Raw genomic sequence first — 26,377 nt, forward strand, 5'->3', positions numbered from 1 at the left:
TTGAACATTAATTTTCTTGCGATTAGATTTTAGGAAAAAAAGAAAAACAAAAAAGGCCGCAAAGATTTTGTCGTAAAGTGCAATGCATGAGGCGTGCGTGGAAAGGGTTAAAGTGCATTGCTAAGGAAGTGACGTTCACTCCGCGGTCTAGGGGCCGGAAATGGCGATAAAGTTCCGCCCCCCCCCCCCCCCCGGGGCCCGCCGGTAAAATCCCAGGCTTGAGGAGATGGGGCAATCATGTGATGTCAAAACTGAACCGTGCTGGACTGAAGCCACGTTACCCGACCCATTGTTAATTACGTTGCCTTACAAGCACCTCATTTACTTAAGTCTTCCACAGCCTTCTTTTTACATTTAGAGGAATCAGATTCATAAAATCTTATTGGAAGCGCTTGAAGGTCATTCTGGAGACCACCAGCTGGGAAGACTAGGGTCGGGGAAGACTGATCTTGCTAAAGCGAGACCGGAGAGGGAGGGGTGGAAAATTCCGGCTTTTACCGCCCGGGCCTACCGGGCGAGCCCCACCAGTTGTGTCGTAAGGGATGGGAGGAGGAAGATGACGCCCGAGGGCGGAACCCAGTGGAAAGATGGAGGTCCTGAAGTAGAGGGGGAAGGGCGCGCGCAGGCCTGCAGTGCGGCTGCGCGCGAGCTGCCGACGCGCCGGCGCGCAGAGGGGGTGGGGTGAAAGGTCACAGCGCGGCGGCGAGTCTGGCTGGCAGCGGCGGCGGGCGGGCGGCGAGTGCCCCGTGTGCACGTGTGGAGAAGCGGCGGCACCAGCGCGGCGGCGGGAGGCACCCCCGCCCCCTCCGGAGACGCAGGGCCGCGCTCGACTCTCGCGGCCTCCGTCACCCGCCCCGCGCTCCCTGCCCTAGGCGAGGAGGCCGGCTCGTGGGGTTGAGTGGCCCGAGCTGAGGGCGCCGAGAGCTCAGGGCGGCGACGACAACGGCGTTGGTATCGGCGGTAACGACGGCCTCGGCAGGCGGAGAAGATGAAAGGGTGAGGAAGGGCAGCCAGGCAGGGCCCGACCGGCGGGGGAGAGGGGCCGCGAAGGAAGGGAGAGACTGGGGCGAGGACCCGGCGGAGAGAGGTTTCTGGGCTTCTCCGCTCGCGGAGGGGGCGGAGGCTCGGCCCGGGCTGTTGGCGGGCTGGAGGGCCGGCGGAGGCGAGACCCCGGGGACCTAGGCTCTGGGCGCGGAGGACGAGTGCGGGTTGAGTGGAGCCCCGCTCCTAAGTGGAGCGGCGGGGAGCAGCCCTCGGGAGGCGCCTGGGGCCTCCTGCCCGGGAGTGGACGGCGCAGCCACCTCTGGCCGCCGCTCCCAGTGGAGCGGTCTGGCGGGCCCCTTCACATCCAGGCTTCACGCCGAGAGCTGCGTCTTGGACACCTTTCGGTTTTATTCAGCCTTGGAGGCCGTGCAGAACCTTCTGGAGGGAGCAGGAATTGGGATAAAGAGCACGGAGAGGCGTATTAAGAGCTAGTGACTCAACTGGATTTGGGTTGGGTCGGAGCGAGTGGAGGAGGGGGAGAGCGCGAGCGCTGGAGACTTGGGGTGCCAAGATGTTCAAGGAAGTCTTGCTGATCAGCAGGTGGAGCTGTTGCTCCAGCAGTTTGCTGTTGCCCCCGTGCCGTGAGGGGGTCCTGGCTTCCTGGGGCGCTTTCTTCAGGTGTTTGGCAAAGTGAATATTCCTTCCCAGGTTCCCTCCCGGACAAAGCTGGGGATTATTTTGGTTCGACTGTTTCCATTTGGATAAGATGTCGCCTTACTGTTAAATTATATACTGTTAAGGTATTAATTACATAACACGGTGTTTTAAAATACTGACGGAGTTAGCCGTTTTGAGGCTTGCCTTTACCCACGTTAGAGAAAGAAAAGGAATCTTACCCACGTTAGAAACTTTCTGAGGTGGCTGAGTTTTTTTTCTATTATAGCAAGTCAGTTAAAGAATTGTGACTGTGTTTCGAGTTAGCGAAGCCTTTCAAACTATCCAGCAGCCCTTTTGAAGATGAAGTAAAAAAGTCAGTGTTCGAAGTAATCTCATACTGCCGAAAACAAGGGTCTAAATATTACCTTGGTGTGTATATGTGTTTGAGGTCGCAGAAGAGGTCCAGGGAAGTTTAATTTGAGGGTCTGTAGCGTGATTCCTTACCCTGATTTTGCTGTAAATGTTGGAAATCCACTGTAATGTTGAATATCGTGTTTTGTGTTAAAGTAGAAATCGTGAAGAAATTTTCACAGTATCTGCATTATTTCATATCAAGTTCTAAAGAATTCCAGTCAGGATACTAATTGACGAGTATGGGAAGTATGTGCTGCACTTGAATCTAGAAAGTTTGGCTGTTTTAAATATGATTCAATATAACCGGGCGAGATTTATCTGTTTTTTCCTTGAGTATGGATGCTGTCTCTTGTTTTTATATTCTCATTGGCACTCAATACTTATTTGTCTTTGTTAAAGTAATAAAAATGAGGCCGAAGAGTTCTTAGTGTTGAAATTGTGCATCGATTTATAAAGGAGAGCCTCCAAGGAATTTTTCTGAATGTTTAGATCCAAAGTCTTTTGGTCTAGCTCTGTCTACCTAGGATGTAATGCTCTTCCTGATACTAACTTGGCAGTGGAAATAATCTGCCTTCAGTTAATATACTCATGAGGCAATTATCTTTTTATTTAAAATAGTTATTTTATATGTAACAAACTGATAGAGGCACATTTCCAGAAATGAGTAATGGGTCAAAATTAGAGGAAATTTATAGTTATTGAATCTGTACCTTATACCAGCAACTATGCCTAAAATAGAGTCCTTAAGTCTAGTTCCTATCACCTCTTACCATTGGGAGCTTAAGATCATGTTCTTAATGGTAAACTTTTAAGATGATTTCAGAGTAGTCCCTTTAACTTCTCAGATGAACTAATTCCCAGGTAAGATGGGACTTTATAAAAATTGTTTCACTTGTTAGTCTTGTCCTTAAAGCACTGAACAAATGAAGACAGTGGATATTATTTAAAAGATTTTAAGGTCCTTGAGTTCAAAGATTTGTATCACCGTGTACATTGTAGTCAGTGTTGTAATCCTGACTCTTGTTTATAAAGGCCCGTGAAATGAAACAGGGGTCCTGATTGTGTGGTTTTTGTATGAAATTTTATTTGCTAAGTGTTTTTATTGTATATTGAGCTAATTGAACTGTAAGTTGAATAGAAATATCTAAAATTGGAAACATACAGAACTCCTAACTCTAAATCAGTCTACTGTTTCAATATTTTACATCGTTTCCTATATTGTCTGTCATTTTGAAACTTTTGAAACTTAACTATTTTACCTTGTTTTTTCTTCATATTTTTACTTAGTTTTTTATTAGTAGCAGTAGGACATTCTGTGGTATTGGCATGTATCTGCTTTTCCTCCATAGTAGGTAAATTTCCAGTTGTTAATTACTGCATGTATTTATATGCATGGTCTAGAAATTTGAAATATATCATGAGATGTTACTTTCTTTGTTCTGAGGTTGCTTGTTTTTATGAACCAGGGACATTACAGGTTGAATTTGTGGATGGTAAGCTTATTATTTTTATCTGTTCTTCCTTTCTAGGGAGGGTGATATTCAAGCAAGAAAGATATGCTTTACACAGCCATGACTGAAATGGCAGTGTAATTAGTTGATATAATAGAAAGTAAAACTGAATCCATTTGTCCTTCAATTGTGGCGGAGAGGTATAAATTCTATAAAGATGTCTTTAACTAGATGTGAATACATGTCAACAAAGTAAAGATCACAGCAATAATATAGTACATAGAACAGTGTAGTTTACTAAATGGAGTGTTAAAATATAAGATTCTGCAAGCAGAAGTGAATCTATGTTGAAAAACTCAGAAATAATAGTTACCTCTGACAGTTTATGGGCTGAGAAAGGGCACAAAGCATTTTACTGAAGTGCTAGAGGCATTCTGTATCTTTACCTTGGGCATTGGTTGCAGAAGTGTATACATATGTATAAAATAATTGAGCTGAAACAAGATTTGTGCTCTTTACCAAATGTATCTTACACTTCAGTAGAAGTTTTTTGGGTTTTTTTTTTTTCTTGTTTTTTTTTTTTCCCTTGGTTTTTTTTAAGATTTTATTGCTGTTTTTGTCAGAGGGGAAAAAAAAAAAAGCCAGTGAGGCTGAAGTATATAGAATTGGGGAACTTTTGTAAATCTGCAATTCATATTCCTCGCTTCTGTGAAGCCAATTAAATTTGTGGGATGTTGATTAAGATACTGGGTTTTAACAAATACTTTGTGATGTTCCCTTCCTATGTTCAGATGAATTCATATAAAATATAATCTATTTCAGTATGCAGATGAGCAGGTACAACACCATAAATCACAAGATCAGATGTTTGTATCTTTCTGTAAATATTATCAACTTTCTAATTTAGAAAGTATATCTGCTGCCAATACAGATGTGTGCATTGGCAAGTAATGCTGTGCTGCCATCACTGTTGTGATTTCTTCCACAAATTATGGACAGCTGTTGGTAAAATTCTGAACAAAACATAGAATAATCAGGAATTTGTGGGTTGGAAAAGATTTTTAAAGGCCACTCATATAAAACATTATCTTTCAAAGCCAGTGCTTTCACCAGACCAAACTAATATCTATATTAAATTTCACTTTGCTAAATCCTCTCTTTTGATCTGTAGAAATCCTTTTGACTCCTCATTTTCTTTTCTAGGCATTAGCTATGGCTTCCAGCTTTGTGCCATCTGAAAAGATACACCTTCTCAATTATTTAAATGGCCGTACTTTTTTTTTAAAAGTGCAACCTACAGAAACTGTTAGAATACCAATAGAAATGTGCTTTCAATCATAGAAATGAGGATTCTATGGATTATAGTTTAATAACTACAAAATTGTATAATTGTGCTATCACAGAACGCTCCTTTCTCTTGAGCTAGTCTCTTCCATCATCTCCTATTTACATTTATTCAGTGCCTGACTTATTAGCAAAATGTTAGTCCTGTCTTGTCCAATACAGTAGTGACTAGCTGTGCTTGGCTTTTGAGCAAGTTGAAATGTTTCTTGTGTTACTGAGAAACTGAGTTAAAATGTCAGTTGTTGGACAGTTTTTATGTATGTTTTGAACAATTTGGATATATGAATCCACTGTAAATTTTATGAAATGTAAGTACAGATAAAATATTTCCAAGAAAAAGTAGCATCTGAAATGAGATGTGCAGTAAGTGTAATGTACAGTGGACTTAAAGACTTAGTGTGGGTGGGGAAAAAAAGGTTTGTTTTTTTTTAAAAGGTCATCATTAATTTTATTTTGATCACGTGGTGCAATGATTTCACCTGTTTCTTTTTGCCTTGTTCATGTAGATGTTAGAAAAAAAAATTTTTTTAATAGGGACTTGAACCCTGGACCTAGAAATTTTTAAATTACATATGTGACTCAAATTATATTTCTGTTGGACAGTGCTGTGTTAGACCCTGAAATAAAGAACAAATTTGTCTAAAATATGATCTCTTCCCTTAGGATCTAGTTCCCAGATGGTAAGTGTTTCAACTGTGGGACAATAGATAGTGTGTGGCTGTTCCTGCTCCTGTGGTAACCACTCCTGGTTTTAGATTAAAATATAATCTAGTCATATCCTCTGGGTAAACGAAAGGGTAACTGGAAGTATATATATGCCTTGTCTGAGCTAATGCAACTTACATTCTACCTCTGTCATTGCTGAAGCTGTTGTTAAGGGAAAACCTTGTTTTCCAAGTTCAGACCTCTCCTCTCCGTCTTCGATAGAGCAGAATGCTTGTTTATGTAACTACTGGACACACATCCTTAATTATTTCTTTTGGATAATTGACTAGAGGAGAATTTTTTGGATCAGAAAGTACTGCCAAGCTCTGATATTTGTTGCCAACTGACCTCCAGAAAGATGGTAACAATTTATACTGCCAGCAGTGTATGAGAGTGCCCTTCTCTTCTTCAAGGGCTGATGGAGAAAGGGAGGAGCAGAAACTTCAGGGAAATGGAGGAAGACATCGTGGCTGCCATTTCACTGATGGATGGTGTAAATTTCAAGTTGGTTTTGAGGGTGTATACACATATACCATTAATTCTAGTTTTACTTTATTGATTAGGTGATAAATGGTCTTTCTTCCTTTCTTATTGATTACTTGGTGAAGTTGGACATTTCCCACTTTTACTTGCCATTTGTATATCTTTGTGACTTCACTGTTAGTTACATAAATTTCCCAGTTTTTAATCTGGATATTTATTACTTTTTTTACTTCAAATTACAAAACAATCAAATATAATATTCTTTGGAAGATGGGGTTGAGACATTCAAATTAGTAAATATTGTCAGTGTTGCCAATTTAGGACCCACATCATTAGAAAGAAATTTTTTTATATGTAGAACTTGTTAAGCTCTGGTAAGCAAGGAAAATGTTTTGTACTTAGAAGCATTTTAAACATTTCTTATTTCTCTTTCCAGAAAACTAGGATATATTTAAAGATATGTTTGGATTCCCCCACCCCCAACTGTAGAGTTTATTATTTGTAGTATAATTTATGTTCAAAAAGGAGACTTACTATAATGCAAGAAGTATTTGAACTAAAAGCAACCACATTTTATAGTTGAGTGTGCCACCAATAATAGTTAACAGTAGAATCACTAACTAGTAAGCTTCTTGACTTCTGGGCATTCATTTCTTTGCCGCTTGTGGGATCATTAGTTCCCCAACCAGGAATTGAACCCAGGCCCCAGCAATAAAAGCACTGAGTCCTAACCACTTGACAGCCAGGGAATTCCCTCATTTCTTTGTCTTTAAGGAGAACAGCTTGAACCTGAATAGAAAAGGCCAAAGATTCTTGTGCTAGTTCTAATCTGTTGATAGTATCTTATCAGTATTATATTTAGTCTGTTGATAGCTATGATGAGTTCTCAGACTGGGGGGGGGGGGGGAGTGATGTCATTGATTATTAATGGCATGTGTGTCACATGTTTGCCATTCCTGGTCTCTTGTCAGCTCTGGTTTTCTGTGATACCAAGCAACAGGACTTTGGGAATCATATTTGAATTATTCTCTTTTAAGCTGCTCTCTTCATTTTGCTCTTGTGTCTACTTTTTGGGACCTGCTCTCCCATCCCTTCCTCATGCCACTATTACCTTTTACAGAGGAGGCACTGTTAAGGTAGTGTGCCAGGCAATAGAGTCTCATTTAATCTTCACAATAGCTCTAAGATAGTATTCATAGTCTACTAATGTATCTATAAGTATAATATAAAACAGATACAGAGGTGAGCCAAGAAGGGAAGAAAGCTTGGTGGGTTCTGGGGGTTTTGGGTAGTTTTATGTGGCCAAAAAACAGTCGGGCGTGGTGTGGAGAAGGCTAGGCCAGTGGCCACAGTTAGGTGATGAAGGGCTAGTTGCATTTCATTTGGTAGATTATATGCAACTTTTTGGAAGACTTTAAGCAGAGAAGTAAAGTGGTCAGATTTATGTTTTAGAAGGATTATTCTGACTGCATTTTGATGGCTTTGTCTCCTTGGTTCTAGTCTTATTTTCCTTTATTAGGCTATTAAAATATGGATTGAAATGATGGCCTCAACCGTACTGCTAAGATAAGGGGTATAGGAACAGATTATGAAGATAGTTGGGAGATAGAATTAACAGGGATTAAAATGGGATGTTAGAGTAAATCTAAAACTAAGTTTCGGTATTGTATGAATGATGGAGCTGTTCATAAAGGTAGAGAACAGATCTCCTGTGGAGAACGATGAGTTCAGTTTCTGATGTGTTGAATTTCCATTTCCTGTAAAGATAGCCAGCAAGTAGTTGGAAATAAGTGCTTGAATTCAGAGATTTGTAAGTAAAAACATTAGTGTTTAGGTAGTATTTGGGGAAAAGCCATAGCTGGGATGGAACTCTCCTAAACGAACATACAGATAATCATGGAAAATTTTTTCCAAGAATAATTTTATTCTTTTTAAGTTATAACCTTGAATATAATTGTATCCCTGTGTGTGTTTAGCACGTCTAGTACCCAATCAAATAATTACTGAGATTTTTACACACCTCATACTTGTAGTCACACAGCATAGAGAACTGTTTCACCACCACTGCTTTTTTGATACCTCCTAGACCTCTGGAACAGTGACTCTCAACCAAGGGTACACCTCCCACCCCACTCCAGATGTCTGGTAATGTCTGGGGACATTTTTAGTTGTCACAGTGGGATGGGATGGTTACTGGCATCTAGTGGGTAAGGCTAGCAATGTTGCTAAACATCCCACAGTGCTCTGGAAAGCCCCTCACAAAATTATCAAGCCCTAAATATCAGTAGTACCAAGGTTGAGAAACTGCTCTAAAATCTAGATGAGATTAAAGAGAGAGCTCATCTGTTTTGTTAAGGTCCTAGAGATTCTTAGATTTACTAAAAGTAATTTAGCAATTCCTTGAAATAGTTGAGGTTCTGCCCTAAGTCTTATGGTTCAGTAGAAGAGTTAAAGTTCGAAAACGAAATGCTGATAGCAGTGCAGAGGTTCTGTGCCTTGGAAGAGTACAACTAATATAGTTCAAATGAGGTGGAAATCTCAGCAGGATGACAGATTAAGGCCTCATGAGCAGTTAGTATTTAAGCTGTGCTTTGATAAATGCGGAGTGGGCTTACTTTTAGGTTGAAGGAATTTATACTTTAGCAGAATCACTCTTTCGTGTAATTTACTTGAAGGCAAGAGTTTAGAGCCAGATTACTGCTAGCTAATAAAAAATTATCCTCTAAGCCCCTTGAAATATTTTTATCAGAGGACTGTGGGCATACTTTGGTCCTTGCTAAAAGACTTGCCTTTTATGCAGAAGTCCTTTATCAGTACACCTTAGATAAGTGTTGGGTATTTCTCTCTCTCTCAACCTTGAAGAGTAAAGATGACTCCTTTGGGGGAAGTCATATGGTGTGGTTACTCTTGCACTGTAATGGAATGCATAGACATAGGCTTTATTGATAATTGGCTGTATAACTAGAGGCACATTAATCTCTGGGTTTCAGTTCTGTCAAATGAAGGGAAATAGAGCCAGTGGTTCTAAGGTCCCTTCCAGGTCAAACATTGTTCGTAAGAAGTGACCAGACAGTTAAAATTTTGTACAAAGGTGCACTTAAATACCCATCGAAAGTATAAAGGCTTTAAGCTTTCTCTGTACATGGTTTCCTCCTTTTGCTATGTAACTTTAGCAGTCAGACTTTGTACAGAAAAACCCACTTTTGTGTAGTCATATCTCCATCTTGTGGCCTTTCAGAATATTGCCACTAAATTTTGTTTTTATAATTATGGCCATAATTGACATTACCTTTAAAAGCTAGAAACATTTGACTTCATATTATCTGATGTTGCTGTACTAAATACTTAACACACATTATCCCATTTTATCATACCACTTGTCTGTTAAGCCAAGGGTAAAGGTTTCCTACTACTATATTCTAAGGGCAAAGATTATATGAGATTTGACCGAGTGACAGGCTAATCTTGTGGTGCTACTCTCTAAAGTAGGAGGAAAGTAGCTTTATTTTCCAGATCTGAGGACTTGGTTCACATTTCTATGGGTGCTTGTGCTGTATTAGTCTGTCCCCCCCTTTTAGGTCCCTAGTCTCAAAACTTTGGTATGAAGATGCATTAGAGTTTGTTACAGATTTGAAAAACAAGAAAAAATAACGTCACATGAAGTTACCTTAGCTAAGAGGATAATTTGGCTTCTTTAATAATTACTGTCTTCAGTTTTTTAGTTAGGGTTGTGAACTCTTGTGCCAGCAGGAACCCAGGACCAAGCAGATAAGGTAAATGAGTAAAACAAGAAATGTAGGCTTTATGTAAAATCTTCTGATTTAAATATTAGCAACCACGTTAATTTGGAAAAACAAAACATTGTTCAGTCAAATAGATTTGGCCACGTGGCTGATTTAACTTTTAGGCCAGGAGTTTGGGCTTATCTTCAGAGCAGAGGTCTTAAACTGATAAATTAAAAATAGTCTACATTGTTAAATTATATTGAAATCTAATCTGAAGTAAGCAGTCAATGTAGTGATTAAAAAACCCAGCTTTCAGAGTTAGGCTGATTTGAGTTTGAATCACAGTTCCTCAGTACCAGTTATGTCACATACATTAAAGCTATAGTGTAATATATTGTACTGCTTGTATAAGGGAAATGATTAACATTGTATGTGCAGCCCACTATGATCATATAGCTTATTTTTCCAATGGTCTATTCCCCTTCTCTATGCCTATCTTTAGTCTCTATTTCCCTTACCAGACTCCTTGGATTTAGAAATTTACACACATGCAATAGGAAGTTTCTTGAAGAGTAGGTGTTTAATTTGTGTGGTTAGCATAGCAAGCTTTATTACAGAAGTATAGATTCCAAGGTAAGATGTGTGAATTTGAATTTTTAATGCAAAGTGATTCTGTGTATAGCCAAGTTTGGAACCCAATCTTGATTTTACGACACTGCTTCTCCAAATTTATCCCCACTCTTCTTGAAAATTGTTTCTCAGACATCTTTATGGGCTTCTTTTACTTCTGAAATTCAAGTGTTTCTTTTGGTAGTTTTAAAGTGTTCTTCCCACTACAGACATTCTTGGTAATGCGATCTGTTCCCATAAACAGAAGATGTACATTATACTTTATTTACATTCCAGGAAACCACTCTCAAAGTGATGTGTTACAAAAGAGAATTCTTTCCTTAGGAGTTAATGTAAAAAGTTCTGGTGCATTCTCTCCACTAATTGTTTTTATCTGCTTAACAACATTGCATCCAATCGCATTAGGTAGCATTTGAGCTGTATTATATAAATACATGTTTTTTAATGATTATTCTTACCTTAAAAGTGTTTGACAGTATCATACACAGGGCCAACTGTACTATGCCATTTTACATAAGGGACTTGAGCACCCTCGGATTTGGTTATCCACGGGGAGTCCTGGAACCAATCCTCAGCAGGCGGATACAGAAGGACACTGTATTTTCAATTGGGGGGGGGGTGGGATCAGGACATGTAACCATTTACACCAAAAACAAAGACTATGACAGGCTAGAGATTGCTGAATTTAGAAGATTAAGTCTGTATTAGAATGGAAGGCTCATTCCCATCTAGCTCTCATTCAGTTTCCCTTCTACAAACTGAAAGCTTGGTACAGCTGGAAATAGAGAAGTTGTAGTAGCTTGTTGAAAGTTTGAAGTTCCAGTCTCCTTTTGTTCTTTCAAATAATAAAGAATAAATGAGATGTTTGCTTTCTACTGTTTTAGTATCAAAAATAATGTCATTAATAAGTAACTACAGTCCTGTTATACCTAATCCATATTATGATCTGATACCCAGTCTGTATTTGGTTTTTTTCTTATGTCTTATAAATGTATTGTTAAAACAGGTTATTTCAAATCAGAATCCATAAAGGTCCACAGTTGGCTGAAATGTTGCAGTTGGCTGAAACGTCTCACCATCTCTTAATCTGACAGTTCTTCCTCCTTTTTTAAAAAACAAACTTATTTAGGTCAGTTACGGTTTTAGATTTATATTTCTGAAGATGGTACGGACCCATTTTCCCTTATTCCAACATTCCCCTGTTAGTAACAACTTACATTAGTATGGCACACTGTTAAGAAAATGAAAGGACAAGCCATGAATTAGAAGATAGTTGCAAATTATATATCTCATAAAGGACTTGTATCCAGAATATATGAAGAATCTTTAAAACTCAGCAAGATAAGCAGTCCAGTTTTAACATGGGAATTATTTTTTTTATGAATTAATGTAAAAACTCTAGGTTTATTCTCAGGCCTAGACCATGGGCAAAATATTTAAATAGACATTTCACCAAAGAAAATGTACCAGTGGCTAAAACCAAACAAACAAAAATGCTTTGCATCATTAGTCAGAGAAATGCAAATCCAGTGAGATTATCACTTCACATTGCTAGAATACCTGTAAACAGAAAGGCAGTAAAAAACATTGGTGAGGATGTGGAGAAACTGGAGCCCTAACACATTACTAGTGGATATGTAAATGGTGCGGCCACTTAGGGAAGCTGTTTAGCAACGTGTTAGTTTTCCTTTACTACTGTAACAAATTACTGCAATAAACTTAGTGGCTTGAACAGCACAAATATATCATCTTAGTTTTTGAGATCAAAAGTCTGAAATGGGTTTCAGTATGTGACCTTATTTAGAAATAGGGTCTTTGCAAATGTAATTAAGATGAGGTCATACTCAGTTGGGGTGGGCCCTAAATGACTAATGTCCTTAGAAGAAGAGAGCATGCATACACACAGAAGGCCATGTGAAGATAGAGGCAGACGTTAGAGTTATGCTGCCACAAGCCAAGAAACACCTGAGGCCACCGGAAGCTGGCAAAGGCAAGGAAAGATTCTGCTCCAGAGCCTAGGGAGCGTGGCCCTGCTGACATTCTGATTTTGGACTTCCAGCTGCCAGAACTTTGAGAGAATACATATCTGTTGTTTTAAGCCACTGAGTTTGTGGTAATTTGTTAAGGCAGCTCTAAGAAACTGATACAACAGGACTGTTTCTTCTAGAGGCTCAATATGATAATACATTTCCTTGCCTTTTCAGCTTCTGTAGACTACTTGTATTGGTTCATGAGCCTTCATCTTCAAAGCCCAGCAGCATAGCATCTTTAAATCTCTCATCTCTGCTTTTATCACATCTTCTCTGACTCCTAAGGACCTGTGTGATTACAGTGGGCCCACCCAGATATTCCTGGTTAATTTTCCTGTCACAAGGTCTTACATCTGCTAAGTCCCATTTATCGTGCAAAATGACATATAAAAGGTTCCTGGGATTAGAACATGGACAGCCTCTGGGGGCCATTATTCTCCTTATCATAGGCAGTTTCTTTAAAAAGTAAAACATATTTGCCATACAATCCAACAGTCCCACTTCTAGGTATCTACCAGAAAAAAACTAAAGCATATGTCTGCACACAGACTTGTATACAGTGTTCATAGCAGCATAATTTATAATAGCCATGAAGTAAATACAGTTAAAATGCCCATCAAGTGGTAAATGGATAAACAAAATGTATGTTCATATAGCAGAATACTGTTCAACTACTGACACAAATTGCAGTATGGATAAACCTCAAAAATACTATGCTATGTGAAAGAAGTCTAGTTCAAGAGATCACATTTATTGTATGAAATGCTCAGAAATGGCAAGTCTATAGAAAGAAGGTAGATTTAGTGGCTTGGCTTGGAGTAGGTAAGGGGATTTATCTCAGCTGTGCACAAGGGATTTGTGGGGTGTGATGTGTGTGCTCTAAAGCTGAATTGAGATGATGATTTCACAACTCTATAAATATTGATGTTTAAAACCATTGAATTGTACACTTAAAATAGGTGAATTTTATAGTAGGTAAATTATACCTCAAGAAGCCTGTTTAACTTTCAGCGACTGCGAAGCCAGAGAGGTCCTGGCCAGGAGAAGGACATCTGATCTCATTGTCCTCCCAGCCTTGTGACCCTCCCCCTCAGTAAAATGGCTTGATCTTTAAAAAAAAAAAAAAAAGGCGAGTGTTTAAAGAGAAAAATAAACAAGAGGGATGTAAGAGGATGGGGCTTATACACCTAAACGGAATAAAACGTTTGGAAGAAAAAAATCTAAATCTTAGTGACCTTGGGTTAGGCAAAGATTTGTTAGATATGACTCTGAAAAGCATGATCCACAAAAGAAATTCACCAAAATGTATAACTTCTACTGTGTGAAAAATACTGTTAAGAAAATTTTTAAAAAGCCACAAACTGGGAGAAATCCTCTTGCAAAGGACATGTATTCATAGTAACTTAAATCTCAGTAGTTCACCCCAGGTTTTTTTTTTAAGAGCAAAAGATTTCAATGGCTCTTTTACCAACAAAGCTATATAGGTGGCAGAGAAGTACATGAAAACATGTTCGCCATTATTTAGGGGTATGCAGATTAGAACCACAATGAAATGTCACTACACACCTGTTAGAATGGCATACATTTTAAAAGTTGATAGTGCCAAATGCTGGTTTGGATGCAGAACACCTGAAACTCTTATACACTTAACTAATGACCCCGCATCCCCTCTCCTAGGTATTTATTAAAGAGAAGGAGAAAGGTTCACACAGGAACCTGTACAGAAATTGTTTGTAGCAATTTTATTCACAATCTCCAAAGACTGGAAACAACCAGATGCCCTTCAACAAAAGGATAAACCATGGTACATCCATACGATGGAGTACTACTCAGCAATAACAAGGAATGAACTGTTGACACAAAGGCATCCTCAAAGGCATTATGCTGAATGAAAGAAGCCAACCAAATGGCTATGTGTTGTGTGATTCCATTTATGTGATATTCTTGAAAATGCAAAACTATGGGAAACAGAAAACAGATTAACAGCTACCTGGGAGTGGTGGTAGAGCTAAACTACAAAGGGTAATGTGGGAGACTTTTGGGGTGATAGAACCATTGTGTTTCTTGATAATTGTGGTAGTTAGGTGACTATACATATTTGTCAAAACTCAGAACTATACACCTAAAGTTAATTTTATATAGAGAATTTCTTGGTGGTCCAGTGGTTAGGACTGAACACTTTCACTGCTGTGGGCCCGGGTTCGACCCCTGGTTGGGGAACTAAGATCCCACAAGCCATTTGGTGTGGCCAAAGACAAAGAATTAAAAGGTTTTTTAATGTGAATTTTTAAAAATAAATTTAATTATTTATTTATTTACATTTATTTATTTACATTTATTTATTTATTTATTTTTGGCTGCGTTGAGTCTTTGTTACTGTACACCGGCTTTCTCTAGTTGTGGCGAGCGGGGGCTACCCTTTGTTGTGGTGCACAGACTTCTCACGGCGGTGGCTTCTCTTGTTGCAGAGCATGGGCCCTCGCAGGCTTCAGTACTTGTGGTGCACAGAGGGCTTAATTGCTCCACGGCATGTGGGATCTTTCGAGGACCAGGGCTCAAACCTGTGTCCCTGCATTGGCAGGAGGATTCTTAACCACTGCACCACCAGGGAAGTCCCTATGTGAACTTTTAAAATTTTTTTTTTTTTAAGCTAAGACAGAAATTTTATTTTTCCCAAGAAAGTAAATTGATCCCCAAAAAAGGCTGGAAAGTAAAGGAATAACTAATAGTTGATATAAATTAGAAATTGCAAGCTGGTAGACTTGAATAGACTACAACAATAATTATATTAAATTTGAACAGACTGAATACTCTGATTACCAGATTAAAGGAATAAGACTCTTATGTATGTGCTGTTTATAAAAAGACACACTTTAAATATAAGGACACAGAAGTTCAAAGTAAAGGGCGGTAGAAGATACACCATGCAACATTGATTAGAAGAAAGTAGCGTGTCTATATTGATAAACAGAGTAGACTCTAAGACAGGGAACATTACAGCAAAAAGAGGGACATATCAAAATGATAAAAAGATCGATTCATTAACTCATGACAGTCCCAAATAATTATGCTGTTAATAACATAACTTGAAAATACATAGCAAGCACTGACAGGACTGAAGAGTGAGAAGAAACACTTCCAAACTTTCTTTGAGGCCAGCAAACCTTATTGATAAGAAAACCTATCAAGAATATTATAAGGGGGACTTTCTAGGTGACACAGTGGTTAAGAATCCGCCTGCAAATGCAGGGGACATGGATTCTGATCCCTGCTCCGGGAAGATCCCACATGCCTTGGAGCAACTAAGCCCGTGTGCCACAACTATTGAGCCCATGTGCTGCAGCTACTGAAGCCCACTCGCCTAGAGCCTGTGCTCTGCAACAGGAGAGAAGCCATCGATCGTAATGAGGAGCCCGTGCACTGCAGTGAAGAGTAACCCCCACTCGCCGCAACTAGAGAAAGCCCGTGTGCAGCAATGAAGACCCAATGCAGGCAGTAAATAAATAAATATAAACATTTAAAAATATTATAAGGGGGAAAAAAGGGTGTGTCAGGGTCACACTTATTGACACATCATTTGAACAGCATTAAAGCAGGTGAGAGAGTAAACTTGCAGCCAAGGATGAAAAGGCCACCAACAGAGACAGGGAAAGCTGCAGGTGAAGCTGATTTTACGGGGAAGATCAGATATCTAGTTTGGGATATGTTTAATTTGAGGTGTCTACTAGAGATGCATTGGCATTTAGGAGTGACCTCTAGGCTAGAAACAAATTTGGGAGTTGCCAGCATTAAAACCATAAGACTGTGTATACAAGGGTGAGTCAAAAATTATCCTCACTCCTGTTATATTAAAACTTCCATAAATTCTACAGCCAAAGTGCGGATAATTTTTGACTCTTTCTCATAGATTGAGGTCACCAAGAGAATGTAGATAGAGGAGGCAATGAAGTACCGTCTTGATGTGCAAGGCCTTCATAAAAATTGGTTCTTCCTCTCCAATCCCAGCTTCCACATTTACACAAAGCATGCTTCGTTTTACCATAGCAAACTGCCTGTGGTTTGGGGAATACATGATTACTCTTTGTGTTCTACCCTCTCCTTAGAATGCAGTTCTTGCCCTCCCACCAAACAAACTCCAGTCACCTTTCATTACCTTTCCCAGGATCACTTCCATTCTGGTATTCTTGTTATACTTTGTATACATGTGATATTACTAGCACATTCTTTTATATATACCTGTATTTCCTATTAGATATAAACTCCTTTGCATTCCTGGTGTTAGGACATAGGTGTTGAAATATTTGTTGAACTAGAACTGATTTATGCTTTGAATAGGCAACAATTATGTTCATACAGAAAATTTTAGATTCACGATGGAATTCTTAAAATCTCTTATTTACTTTTCTAATCAAATTCTTTTAACTTCTAAAAGCTTTTTGGTTGTTTACAGTCAAATGATGTTCTAATTTACTTGACATTTCTACATAACTATGTTTAGGCCTTTGATACTACATGTTCTTTACTGAATTATATGTACAAGTTGTTGTTACTCTAATATATTTAGAATATCCACATCTTAGAATAATTTGCAGCTAAGTGATCAGGATTACAGAAGTGTTCCATTTCAATCAGACATATGTTCGGGAGAGTTAAACTGTATTTGAAGGTGAATTTTGCTGACAAAGTTACATTTAATAGACATTTTAAAATTCTGTGTCTAGCATATGCTGACAGTCTGGTAATAATAAAAATTGATTATAAACAAGGTCCTACTGTATAGCACAGGGAACTATATCCAGTCTCCTGGTATACACATTAATGGAAAAGAATATTAAAAAAAAGAATGTATATAATTATAAAACTGAGTCACTTTGCTGTACAGCAGAGATTGGCACAATATTGTAAATCAACTATATTTCAACTTAAAAAAAAATCAACTTGATTAATTTCTTAACCACCGGACCATCAGGGAAGGCCTCAAACTTGATTTCTTTTTTAAACAGCTACCGAACAATACAATATTCCAATTCTGTTTTAAAATTGGTCAGTGCATGGAAGACTATATACCTCTAACTCATTTCTGTGGTGCTGAGCTTTTTTTTTTTTTTCCTTTTTTTTTCTTTTTGATCAAGACACATGTTTCTTTAAATTAGGCAGGGAAAGATTAAGCTGCTTATTCCCTAATGATTCAATATCATATTCTATATTTAGTCCTGATCTGCCCACGCTAATGGAAACGTGTTTAGTAGTTACCTTTTATTAGTTTCAGTCTACCACACTGCACCATGACCACCTTTTCCTTCTGTATGAAGTCACGAAATATCTGGTTATTATCCTTTTTAAAATTATAAATATACTTGAAGTATGATAATTACCGAGAAACTATTCTTAAACTCTTAAAAACTCAAGTTTTTTCACTTATTATCTAGAAACTTGACTTCCTAGATTCTGAAGTTTTCCTTTATTGTTTACTATTAGTTTCATTATGTAATTTTTCAGTTAAAATACAGAGGCTGGCTTTTAAGTGCAATGGAATAAATTTTTTTAATTTAATTTATTTATTTTGGCCACACCATGCAGCATGCGATCAAACCTTTGCCCCCTGTAGTGGAAGCTTGGAATCCTAACCACTGGACCTCTAGGGAATTCCCCTGAAGTAATTTTTAAATGGTATGTTGTAAATATAATCAATATAATAAGCTATCATATTTAAAATAAATTACTACACCCAGTTTGTGGTGCAGTACTGAAGAGTATTAGGCTAAGTGAAATAAGCTAGGTAAAGAAAGACAAGTACTGCATGGTATCACTTGTATGTGGAATGTTAAAAAAAAAAAGTCAAGCTCATAGAAACAGTAGAAAAGTGGTTGGCAGGGTGGGGAAGATAGGGAAAGGTTGGTGAAAGGGTACAGACTTTCAGCTATAAAATGAATAAGATCGGAGAATCTGAAGTATAACACAATTGGTAACACTATCGTATAATTTAAATTTGCTAAGAAAGTAGAAAAATATTCTCACCCAAAAAAGGGGGTTGAGGTGATGGACATGTTAATTAACTAAATGGGAAGAATCCTATTTTAAAAAAAGAATAGACTGTAAGTAAGATGTGATCCCTATATTTTAAGGAATCCTGTATTTTAAGGTGAAATGTCACTTACCTCAGCCTTAAAGAAGGGAAAGCCAGGGTGTGCTCTAATGAAGAGGGAAGTTGTTCTGTGAATGAGATGTAACCTAGTAAAGAAGACATGACTCTCAGGAAGGTAATTCATTTTAGTTGTCAAATACTTGGGAAGAAGGCTATATTCATGTTTACTCACGTGGCTAGAAACTGAAAGAGAATATAACAAATCTATATATTTTTTACTAAGATGTCTGCATCTTAAAATTTTGTGTGGCTGCTAAGAAACTCAGTGTGCTTACATTTTAAGAAATGCAAGGTATACAAAGGTGGTTGATCACAATGCATAATAAAAAACAGCATAAAAATGAAATAATTGAGGCATTAAGGCTAAAGTTCCAAATGACCATAATGGTCTGTAATCAGGTTTTTTGTTTGTTAAGAGCTGTAATACATTCTCTTGGTTTCTGATTATCTAAATATTTTTAACATTTTAGAGAATATTGTTATAAAAATTATCTACAATTGTAATCACACATTTTTTGAATATGCTTTTCAACATTTTTCTGTATGTTAACAAAAGTTATATATATATATTTATATTATATTCCCGCCCCCCTCCCAACCAGGAAACAATATATCAGTGTCCTTTTTCTGTGTTAATAATATAAATATATCATGCTTTACGTAATTAACCAGTCCCCTAATGGTGGGCACGCAGATTTTTTTCTTTTTCTTTTCCTTTTTTTTTTTTAACCATTATAAAAGTCATTTCTGCAACAGAGTTTTCAAAACCTCTGTGCATATGATGTAAATGATGATTTAGGGTGCATTGTTTGCATTTTCCTGCTATTAACTAATGCCATTATGATCTGGAACTAGCACCTAATGGTAGAATCTACATCATTTTCTAGCTGCTTGCTTGGCATCAGATTGTTTTATTTTTGAACTCATTTTTAGTTTGATTTGACATTGTTTTCTTTAAATGTTTTTATCATCAGTTAAGATTTTTTTTTAAAAATTTGAAACTTTTTATTTTATATTGGAGTATAGTTGATTAACAGTGTGTTTCAGGTGTGTTAAGATTTTTAAGAAGGCAAATAGTGTATATAAGCAACTCTACAAATGACAGTGTTGGTGGTAATAGGAAGAAAAATTGTGTAGATGCTATTCAGGTTTGTCTTGTTACTTTTGATCAGCCTTTAGCTTGTGGTGGTGAGATTGACTTGAGTTCTTAAAAGTTTCTTTTGTTGACAGCTCTATAGGCAAAACAACTTTATTACTATGAGTCTGAAACTTTTAGTGGTTATCCCTTTTCCCATGGAACCAATCGTTTTGGTTAAGTATGGTTTCTTAGCAATGCTACTGTTGTGTTCTTGATAAGTAGTTTTCAAGCTGGGGTTTGTTTGATTTGGTTGGTTGGTTGGTTGGTTTCGTTTTATTTTCAAAATGTAGATTCCCATGTTCCATTTCCAGAGATGCTGCTTCTGAAGAGGTGGGGAGTGGGAGGTGTCCAGGAATGGATTTGATTGCCACCCCATGTGACTCTGATGTATGTGGTTCCTGTGTCAAGTGAATAGAATACACATGATTTTTACATATTTTGATTATTTTCTTAGAATAAATTCCTACTTTGATAAAGAAGGTGTACTTTTTAGTACATAGTGCTAGATTGTCTTCCAGAGCTGTTGTGTCTATTTACATCTCTGCCAGCAGAGTAGAAGAATCTTACTTGCCACCCCTTTGCCAATTAGGTATCATCAGTCTTTTTGATCAGTAATAGATGTCTAAACTTTTCTGAAAATTTCAGCATTTATGTGGATTATTATTCTGGCCTTCTTAGTAATTGTTGTTTACTGTATTTGTCTCTAAATGTAGGCAATTGTATGAAAGCTAGGAGTTGGAATCTGGATGGAATGACTGGCAAAATCTGCTTATAGGTGGTGATCTTCATAGGAGTATAAGGTCACTATGAAAGGGCTGGATTTATCAGTCATGTAAAAAAAGACTTGGTACCCTTTTAATAAGTCCATCTTAACAAATGAAGCTAATTATATTTTATTGAGTACATTTTGGTTTGTTCCAGTAGCCGGATCGAGCTGGGAGATGTGACACCACACAATATTAAACAGTTGAAGAGATTAAACCAGGTCATCTTTCCAGTCAGCTACAATGACAAGTTTTACAAGGATGTGCTGGAAGTTGGCGAGCTAGCAAAACTTGGTATGATATGGTTTTTCTTCTTCCCTTCATTTGTTTATTCATGTTCTTGACCTCTAGTTTTTAATATCAGGGCCAAAAAACAAAAAAAAGTTAATTGATTTAATCTTGTTTTACAAGTGAGGAAATGGAGTGATCCAGGTTCTGAGAAAAATCAAGATAAAATACTTGAATTTCAAAAGGAAATGCTAAATATATTTCCTTAATTAGGCTATGTCTGTGTTTTCACATATTTAGCTTTACTCCAGGGGTTTTAAATTCTAAAGAAGGTATAGGATATTTTTGAGGCTCTTGATACTCAAGAGTAGCTGGTAAAATTTAATTAATGCTGATAACAATTTAGTCATTGTATAAGGGGAAGGAAAGATTCAATAAAATGTGTTATTTGTCTGCTAAACTTTGTATCTTTATATTTTCTGTGGCAGCCTATTTCAATGATATTGCAGTAGGTGCCGTATGCTGTAGGGTGGATCATTCACAGAATCAGAAGAGACTTTACATCATGACACTAGGATGTCTGGCACCATACCGAAGGCTAGGAATAGGTAAAATTATCTGTGGTTTTTGTTTTTTTCCTTTAAAGAAGCATAAATACATTGTTACTGTTCCTGATCTCAGTAAGTCAGTATTTCTCCTAGGATACTGGGAAAGGGTTACTGAATTATATAAAGTAAGGTGAAAGAACTGTTTATTTATTAACGTAATTCATTTGAAAGCCCTATATATAAATAGATTTGTTACTAAATACCCCTTTTGCTTTTTCTGTTTTCCTTCTTCCTCCAAGCATTGTATATAAAGATTGCTCTTCTGCTAGCAGTTTAAAACAAAGTACGTAGTGTAGAGAGAACCAAATTTTGGAAAATCAGGATTTCTAGTGTTGAGCTCAGATTCTATTAGGACTCCATAAACTGTTTAATTTAAAGATTGATTTTATGAGATTACTTATTTGTTGTTTGTCTTGTTAATAGGAACTAAAATGTTAAATCATGTCTTAAACATCTGTGAAAAAGATGGGACTTTTGACAACATCTATCTGTAAGTAAAGATATTTAATGATCTTATCTAAAGAATTCAATAAATTAGCAATAGAAATCTTTACTAGGAAATTTTAAATCTGGTCACTTACTGTCTTTTGGAAATACCATGGGAGTAGCAGTTATGAAATTTGTTTTGTTTTAATAATAGATAAGGAACCTGTGATAAAACATTCTTATTTTGCTTTATTATGTTGAGATGAGAGCTCCAAAGTCACAGATGTGAAACCAAGATTAAAACTCAATTTAATATTACTTTTATCAAGCCATCTGTTTGCACTTTTGAGTTTTGTTCAAGGCTCTCAGTGACATACTCAGTAGTAGTAGAATTTAATAATCAAAATCAGAGAGTACCTAGCTGATTTATACTTGAATCTTAAGAGTAAGACTAAGATGGCGACTATGAATTTTTTTTTCATTGAAGCTTAGTTGATTTACAGTGTTGTGCCAATCTCTGCTGTACAGCAAAGTGACTCAGTTATACACATATATACTTTCTTTTTTAATATTCTTTTCCATTATGGTTTATTACAGGATATTGAATATAGTTCGCTATGTGGATTCTTTATAATACAGATAGTAAGATTATTCTCATTTTCACTTTGGCATTGGGAGAGATTAAATTATATAATGCTATTTTGTGGAGTAATTGAGAAAGCACAAATTATTTTAAAAATCTAACATGTTTTTTATCAGTCAGAAAGATATATTCAGGCATTTGAGACCCTAGGTTTTGTTTGTTTTTTTAATGTGTTACTGTGGTCTTTGAATCATTCCTATAGTTATTTACTCACTTTTAACGGGAATCTTTTCGCCTCTTGGAATAAAGAATGTTATGATAGCTAGGGTACTTTAACTTTTCTTGATTTTAAGAGTAAACGCTGTTCCTGCATCTCCTAATCTCAGCTAGCTGTCTTCCAAATGTTAGGTTAAGAGTTAGGTTAGAAGTATAGATTTGTCATCAAAGTTTCTCTGAAATGAATACCTAATCTTTGTTGATTATTAGTAATTGTAAAGAGAATCTAATAAATGTCTGCAGTATTGCATCTCCAACTAATTTGAAGGTATCTGTGGAGGACACATAAAAGCTGATGGAATCTTAATTTTTTTTTTCTGATATCCTCTTATATCTCAGGCATGTCCAGATCAGCAATGAGTCTGCAATTGACTTCTACAGAAAGTTTGGCTTTGAGATTATTGAGACAAAGAAGAACTACTATAAGAGGATAGAGCCCGCAGACGCTCATGTGCTGCAGAAAAACCTCAAAGTCCCTTCTGGCCAGAACCCAGATGTGCAAAAGACAGACAACTGAACAAATTACAGATGAACTTTCTTGCACTTGCTTGTCGCCAAATAAGAGAGAGGCCCATTGATTTCCCCCCCCCTTCTTTTAAAGCTTTCCCCCTTCCTTGTTCTTGTTTTTCCTCCTTTCAAAACTTCCTTCCCTTTCCTCTAAAAGTTTTAAACTTTTAAGGACTTATTAATCATGTTTGGATTGTTTTAGTTTTCATATTTTTGTGAGGCGGTTTGATTGTAGGAAGGAGAAGGTATTGATCTGTTTAGTTTCACAGTTAAGATATATGGTCCCCAAAATTTGAGTGTCAGTTTAAGTTTTGTTTTGACGTCCTGCTTTCACATTGAAGGGCAGAGCCTACAAAATATTGTATATTTCAAAGGACAAAAAGAAGCAGCAGCAATATCTTGTTCTCTAACTCATAGACAAGTTTAGTGTGTTTGTGGTACTTTGGGTTTTTCAAGATTTTGTGGGATACTAATCCCTATACATTGCCTTCACTCCACCTTTTGTCCTTCTGAGTATTATCTCAGGAGTTGGACCATTGTTATCCTTGTGAGAAATACTAGGCTTATTTTGTTCTGTTAAGCAGTTATTTCTTCCTTCCTCACTGGTGGCTGAGGGTGGGTGGGACAGTTTGAGTAGGTAATATTATACTTTGGTCTCAGTATTGGAGTTCAACTGCTTTTTTGCTAATGAGTGGGCTGGTTGTTAGCAGGCTTATTTTTCCTGCTGTTGATTGTTACTAGTGGCATTAACTTTTAGAGCGTGGGCTGGTGACATTAATTTTTTTTAATATCCCAGCTAGAGATATGGCCTTTAACTGACTGACCGAAAGAGGTTTGTTGTGATTTGCTTTTTTTTTCTCCTGTCCTTTTTCTTCAGTAAACCCACAATAGTTAGTCAAACCTTAAAATTGGAGTTGATGTCCTTATAGGTCAGTGCCCCTAAATAAACCTGATGCAGGTGTTGTCTCTTGGACATATTAAAAAATACCTAAATGGAAGCTTAGATGGACTTGTGGCACAATAAATGCATTTAATGTGAGCTAATGCAGACTGTTAGAAGTGTGGCCACTGACCATTTGATTTTAGAGGAAAAGAATATCTAGACAGTATTTTTGAGAAAAACATAGCTGTACTATTGCTTATCTGTTGGAGAGCATCCCAGATTTGCTTACATTCTGTGCCTGTGATATTGAGTTTAAGGATTTGGGGGAGGGGAATTGTTAAATGTATTGCTTCTATTCTTGGAAAAAGTAGAAGTCTAGAAGTGTTAACGCAAATGTCACTGTGACCTCCTCTACTGACAGGACTGGCTTATGCTGGATTGTTTCCTGGCTCACAGGGAGTGGCTTTGACGGGTCCATAACTTTTTGTAAGATAGGAGACATCTGAAATTTTCATGTTTTCCTCCATAATCCCATCTCCAATATTTAAAATTTTCTACGTTGCCAATACTGGTGGCCCAAGAAATGTTTTCATTAGACTTTAAAACAATGCACAGGGCTTGAATGTTCTGTCATTTGACTTTAAAAGGAAGGTTGATTCATAATATTTATCCTCTTATGTAAGTTCTGGCATAAAAGTTTCATCTCTTCAAATATGTTGAATGACAAAATTATTTTACACAGTGTTTATGCACATTTTATAATCTTAAGTTCTTGTTTGAGAATGTAAAAATACAAGGTACAATAGACTTCAACAGTCTTAGTTGAGTGCCAAGAATAATATAGAAAAGGAAGATAGTTGATGAATGAGTTTATAGGGTTCTAATCTTAAGATAGTAAAAAGGTAGAAGTACCATGCTGGTTTCTTGGGTATCAGTTTAAGCAGTCCAAATCTAAGCTTAGAAGAAAAGTTTAGCATTAAGCACCTTTACCTTCATGGATAAGCTTCAGCTTGCTCTTGCCAAGAGAAGAGTGCTTGAGTTACAGAAGGCATAATTAGTTTGAAGAGTTCAGCCTTTTTGTAAACTTCAGATATCGAAATAGATTTTGATATATAAATGAGTTTTGTGAGATGGCACTGCCTCTATTTCTATAACCATTTCACCTGGACTATCTAAACAGTCCTATGAATGTATCCCTAAATGTGGTTAATGAAAACCGAATAGCTGCCTCATGACAATTAAGTACATATTATTTATGGAGGAAAAAATATTAAATTTTGAATTGAGTGTGTAGGCTCCCTGTCATTTTAGTGTTTCTTTTTCCGCACTAGTCACTGACTTTAACCTAAATTGTGTTTGTAAAGGGTGAATTGTCCTTCATCAAACTTAGATGAAATAATTCCATCCACTTACGGAGGAAGAGGATGTAGAAGAGGTAGAAGCTGGGCACTAGATGTGCCTGTGAGTCAGTAAAGACTGAAATAATGTCCCATGTTGAGTTGGTTATTTTGAAATTTGATAAAAATTATCATTGAGGTAAAACAATTCTATTAAGCGGAAGATCACAGGATATATCCATCATATTTTTCAGGGCAGGTAGTTTTTTCTGTGGGGCAAATAGGTAAAAATTATATTGTATGGTAATTGCATTTAGGTTCTAAAGAAAAGAATCTGCAGAGAAATCTATGCAATATATAATTTGTCCAGATTAGTTTTCATTCGGGGAAAGAAGTTCTGAAATATCCCCAAAGCAGTTTACTGATCAATTGAAAGTCCTCCAAAAACAGAACTATTGGGAAACCGTGGTATGTGGGATGGAAAAGAAAAGCTCCCTCAGTTTTTTGGAGGGAATAACTTTAAAAATACTTAAATAGCTAAGTTTACGTGGTGCAGTTAAGATTTAAACTTGTTGATTTTAACATTGCTGTTACATCTGAAATAAATTTATGCGATGTTCTGGTAGTAATCTGTGATGTCTGGTAAATGTCAAAGAAATGTAAATGCATTGTGTTGAATTCTGCGATCAGCAGCTATGTGTAGTCATTGTTTACTGCTGCCCTTACTGTTTTATGTACTTTCACATTTCTTTAAGATCTAACTTAAAACTAATTAAAACAGGCCAAGTGTAATCAAGGCCTCCTAATTCAGACCTTTTGGAACTTGCTAGAAACACTGCCGGATACCTTCAGTTCAGTCCCAGTAAGAGAAAAAATAAGATCTAAAGAGCTGTCCTACTGCTACTGTATTTTGAATGCCGTTGTTAAAAACACCTGACACTTCAGGCTGTGATCTAATTTAGCAGTGTGCATTGACTAGAGAGAATGTATATTCAAATTTTTTTCTTTCTGTTAACAGTGAGGAAGTTTAGTTGAGTGAGTTGGGAATTGCTTTTTTAA

The 26,377-nt window shown here is 37.1% G+C and overlaps 1 protein-coding gene across 2 annotated transcripts; it reads left to right on the top strand.

Annotated features, from left to right (window-relative positions):
• Positions 1–617: 617 nt before the first annotated feature.
• NAA50 (N-alpha-acetyltransferase 50, NatE catalytic subunit) lies at positions 618–25,943 on the top strand. 2 transcript variants are annotated; one of them, XM_057696244.1, is made up of 5 exons: positions 618–996; positions 20,631–20,764; positions 21,187–21,306; positions 21,730–21,796; positions 22,931–25,943. In XM_057696244.1, the coding sequence occupies exons 1-5, from the start codon at positions 989–991 to the stop codon at positions 23,106–23,108; spliced, it is 507 nt and encodes a 168-aa protein (XP_057552227.1). In that variant the 5' UTR covers positions 618–988; the 3' UTR covers positions 23,109–25,943. The 2 variants fall into 2 exon arrangements, with proteins under 2 accessions (XP_057552227.1, XP_057552226.1); XM_057696243.1 differs by having other exon boundaries at positions 623–996; positions 20,628–20,764.
• The last annotated feature ends 434 nt before the right edge of the window (positions 25,944–26,377 follow it).

The sequence above is a fragment of the Hippopotamus amphibius genome, chromosome 10 (genome assembly GCF_030028045.1).
Source record: "Hippopotamus amphibius kiboko isolate mHipAmp2 chromosome 10, mHipAmp2.hap2, whole genome shotgun sequence".
Lineage (NCBI taxonomy): Eukaryota > Metazoa > Chordata > Mammalia > Artiodactyla > Hippopotamidae > Hippopotamus > Hippopotamus amphibius.

Excerpts from the sequence above, each read along its gene's own strand:
- NAA50 (XM_057696243.1), top strand. Across the intron at positions 20,765-21,186 it reads TGGCGAGCTAGCAAAACTTG|CCTATTTCAATGATATTGCA; the intron begins GTATGATATGGT and ends TTTCTGTGGCAG. Across the intron at positions 21,797-22,930 it reads ACTTTTGACAACATCTATCT|GCATGTCCAGATCAGCAATG; the intron begins GTAAGTAAAGAT and ends CTTATATCTCAG.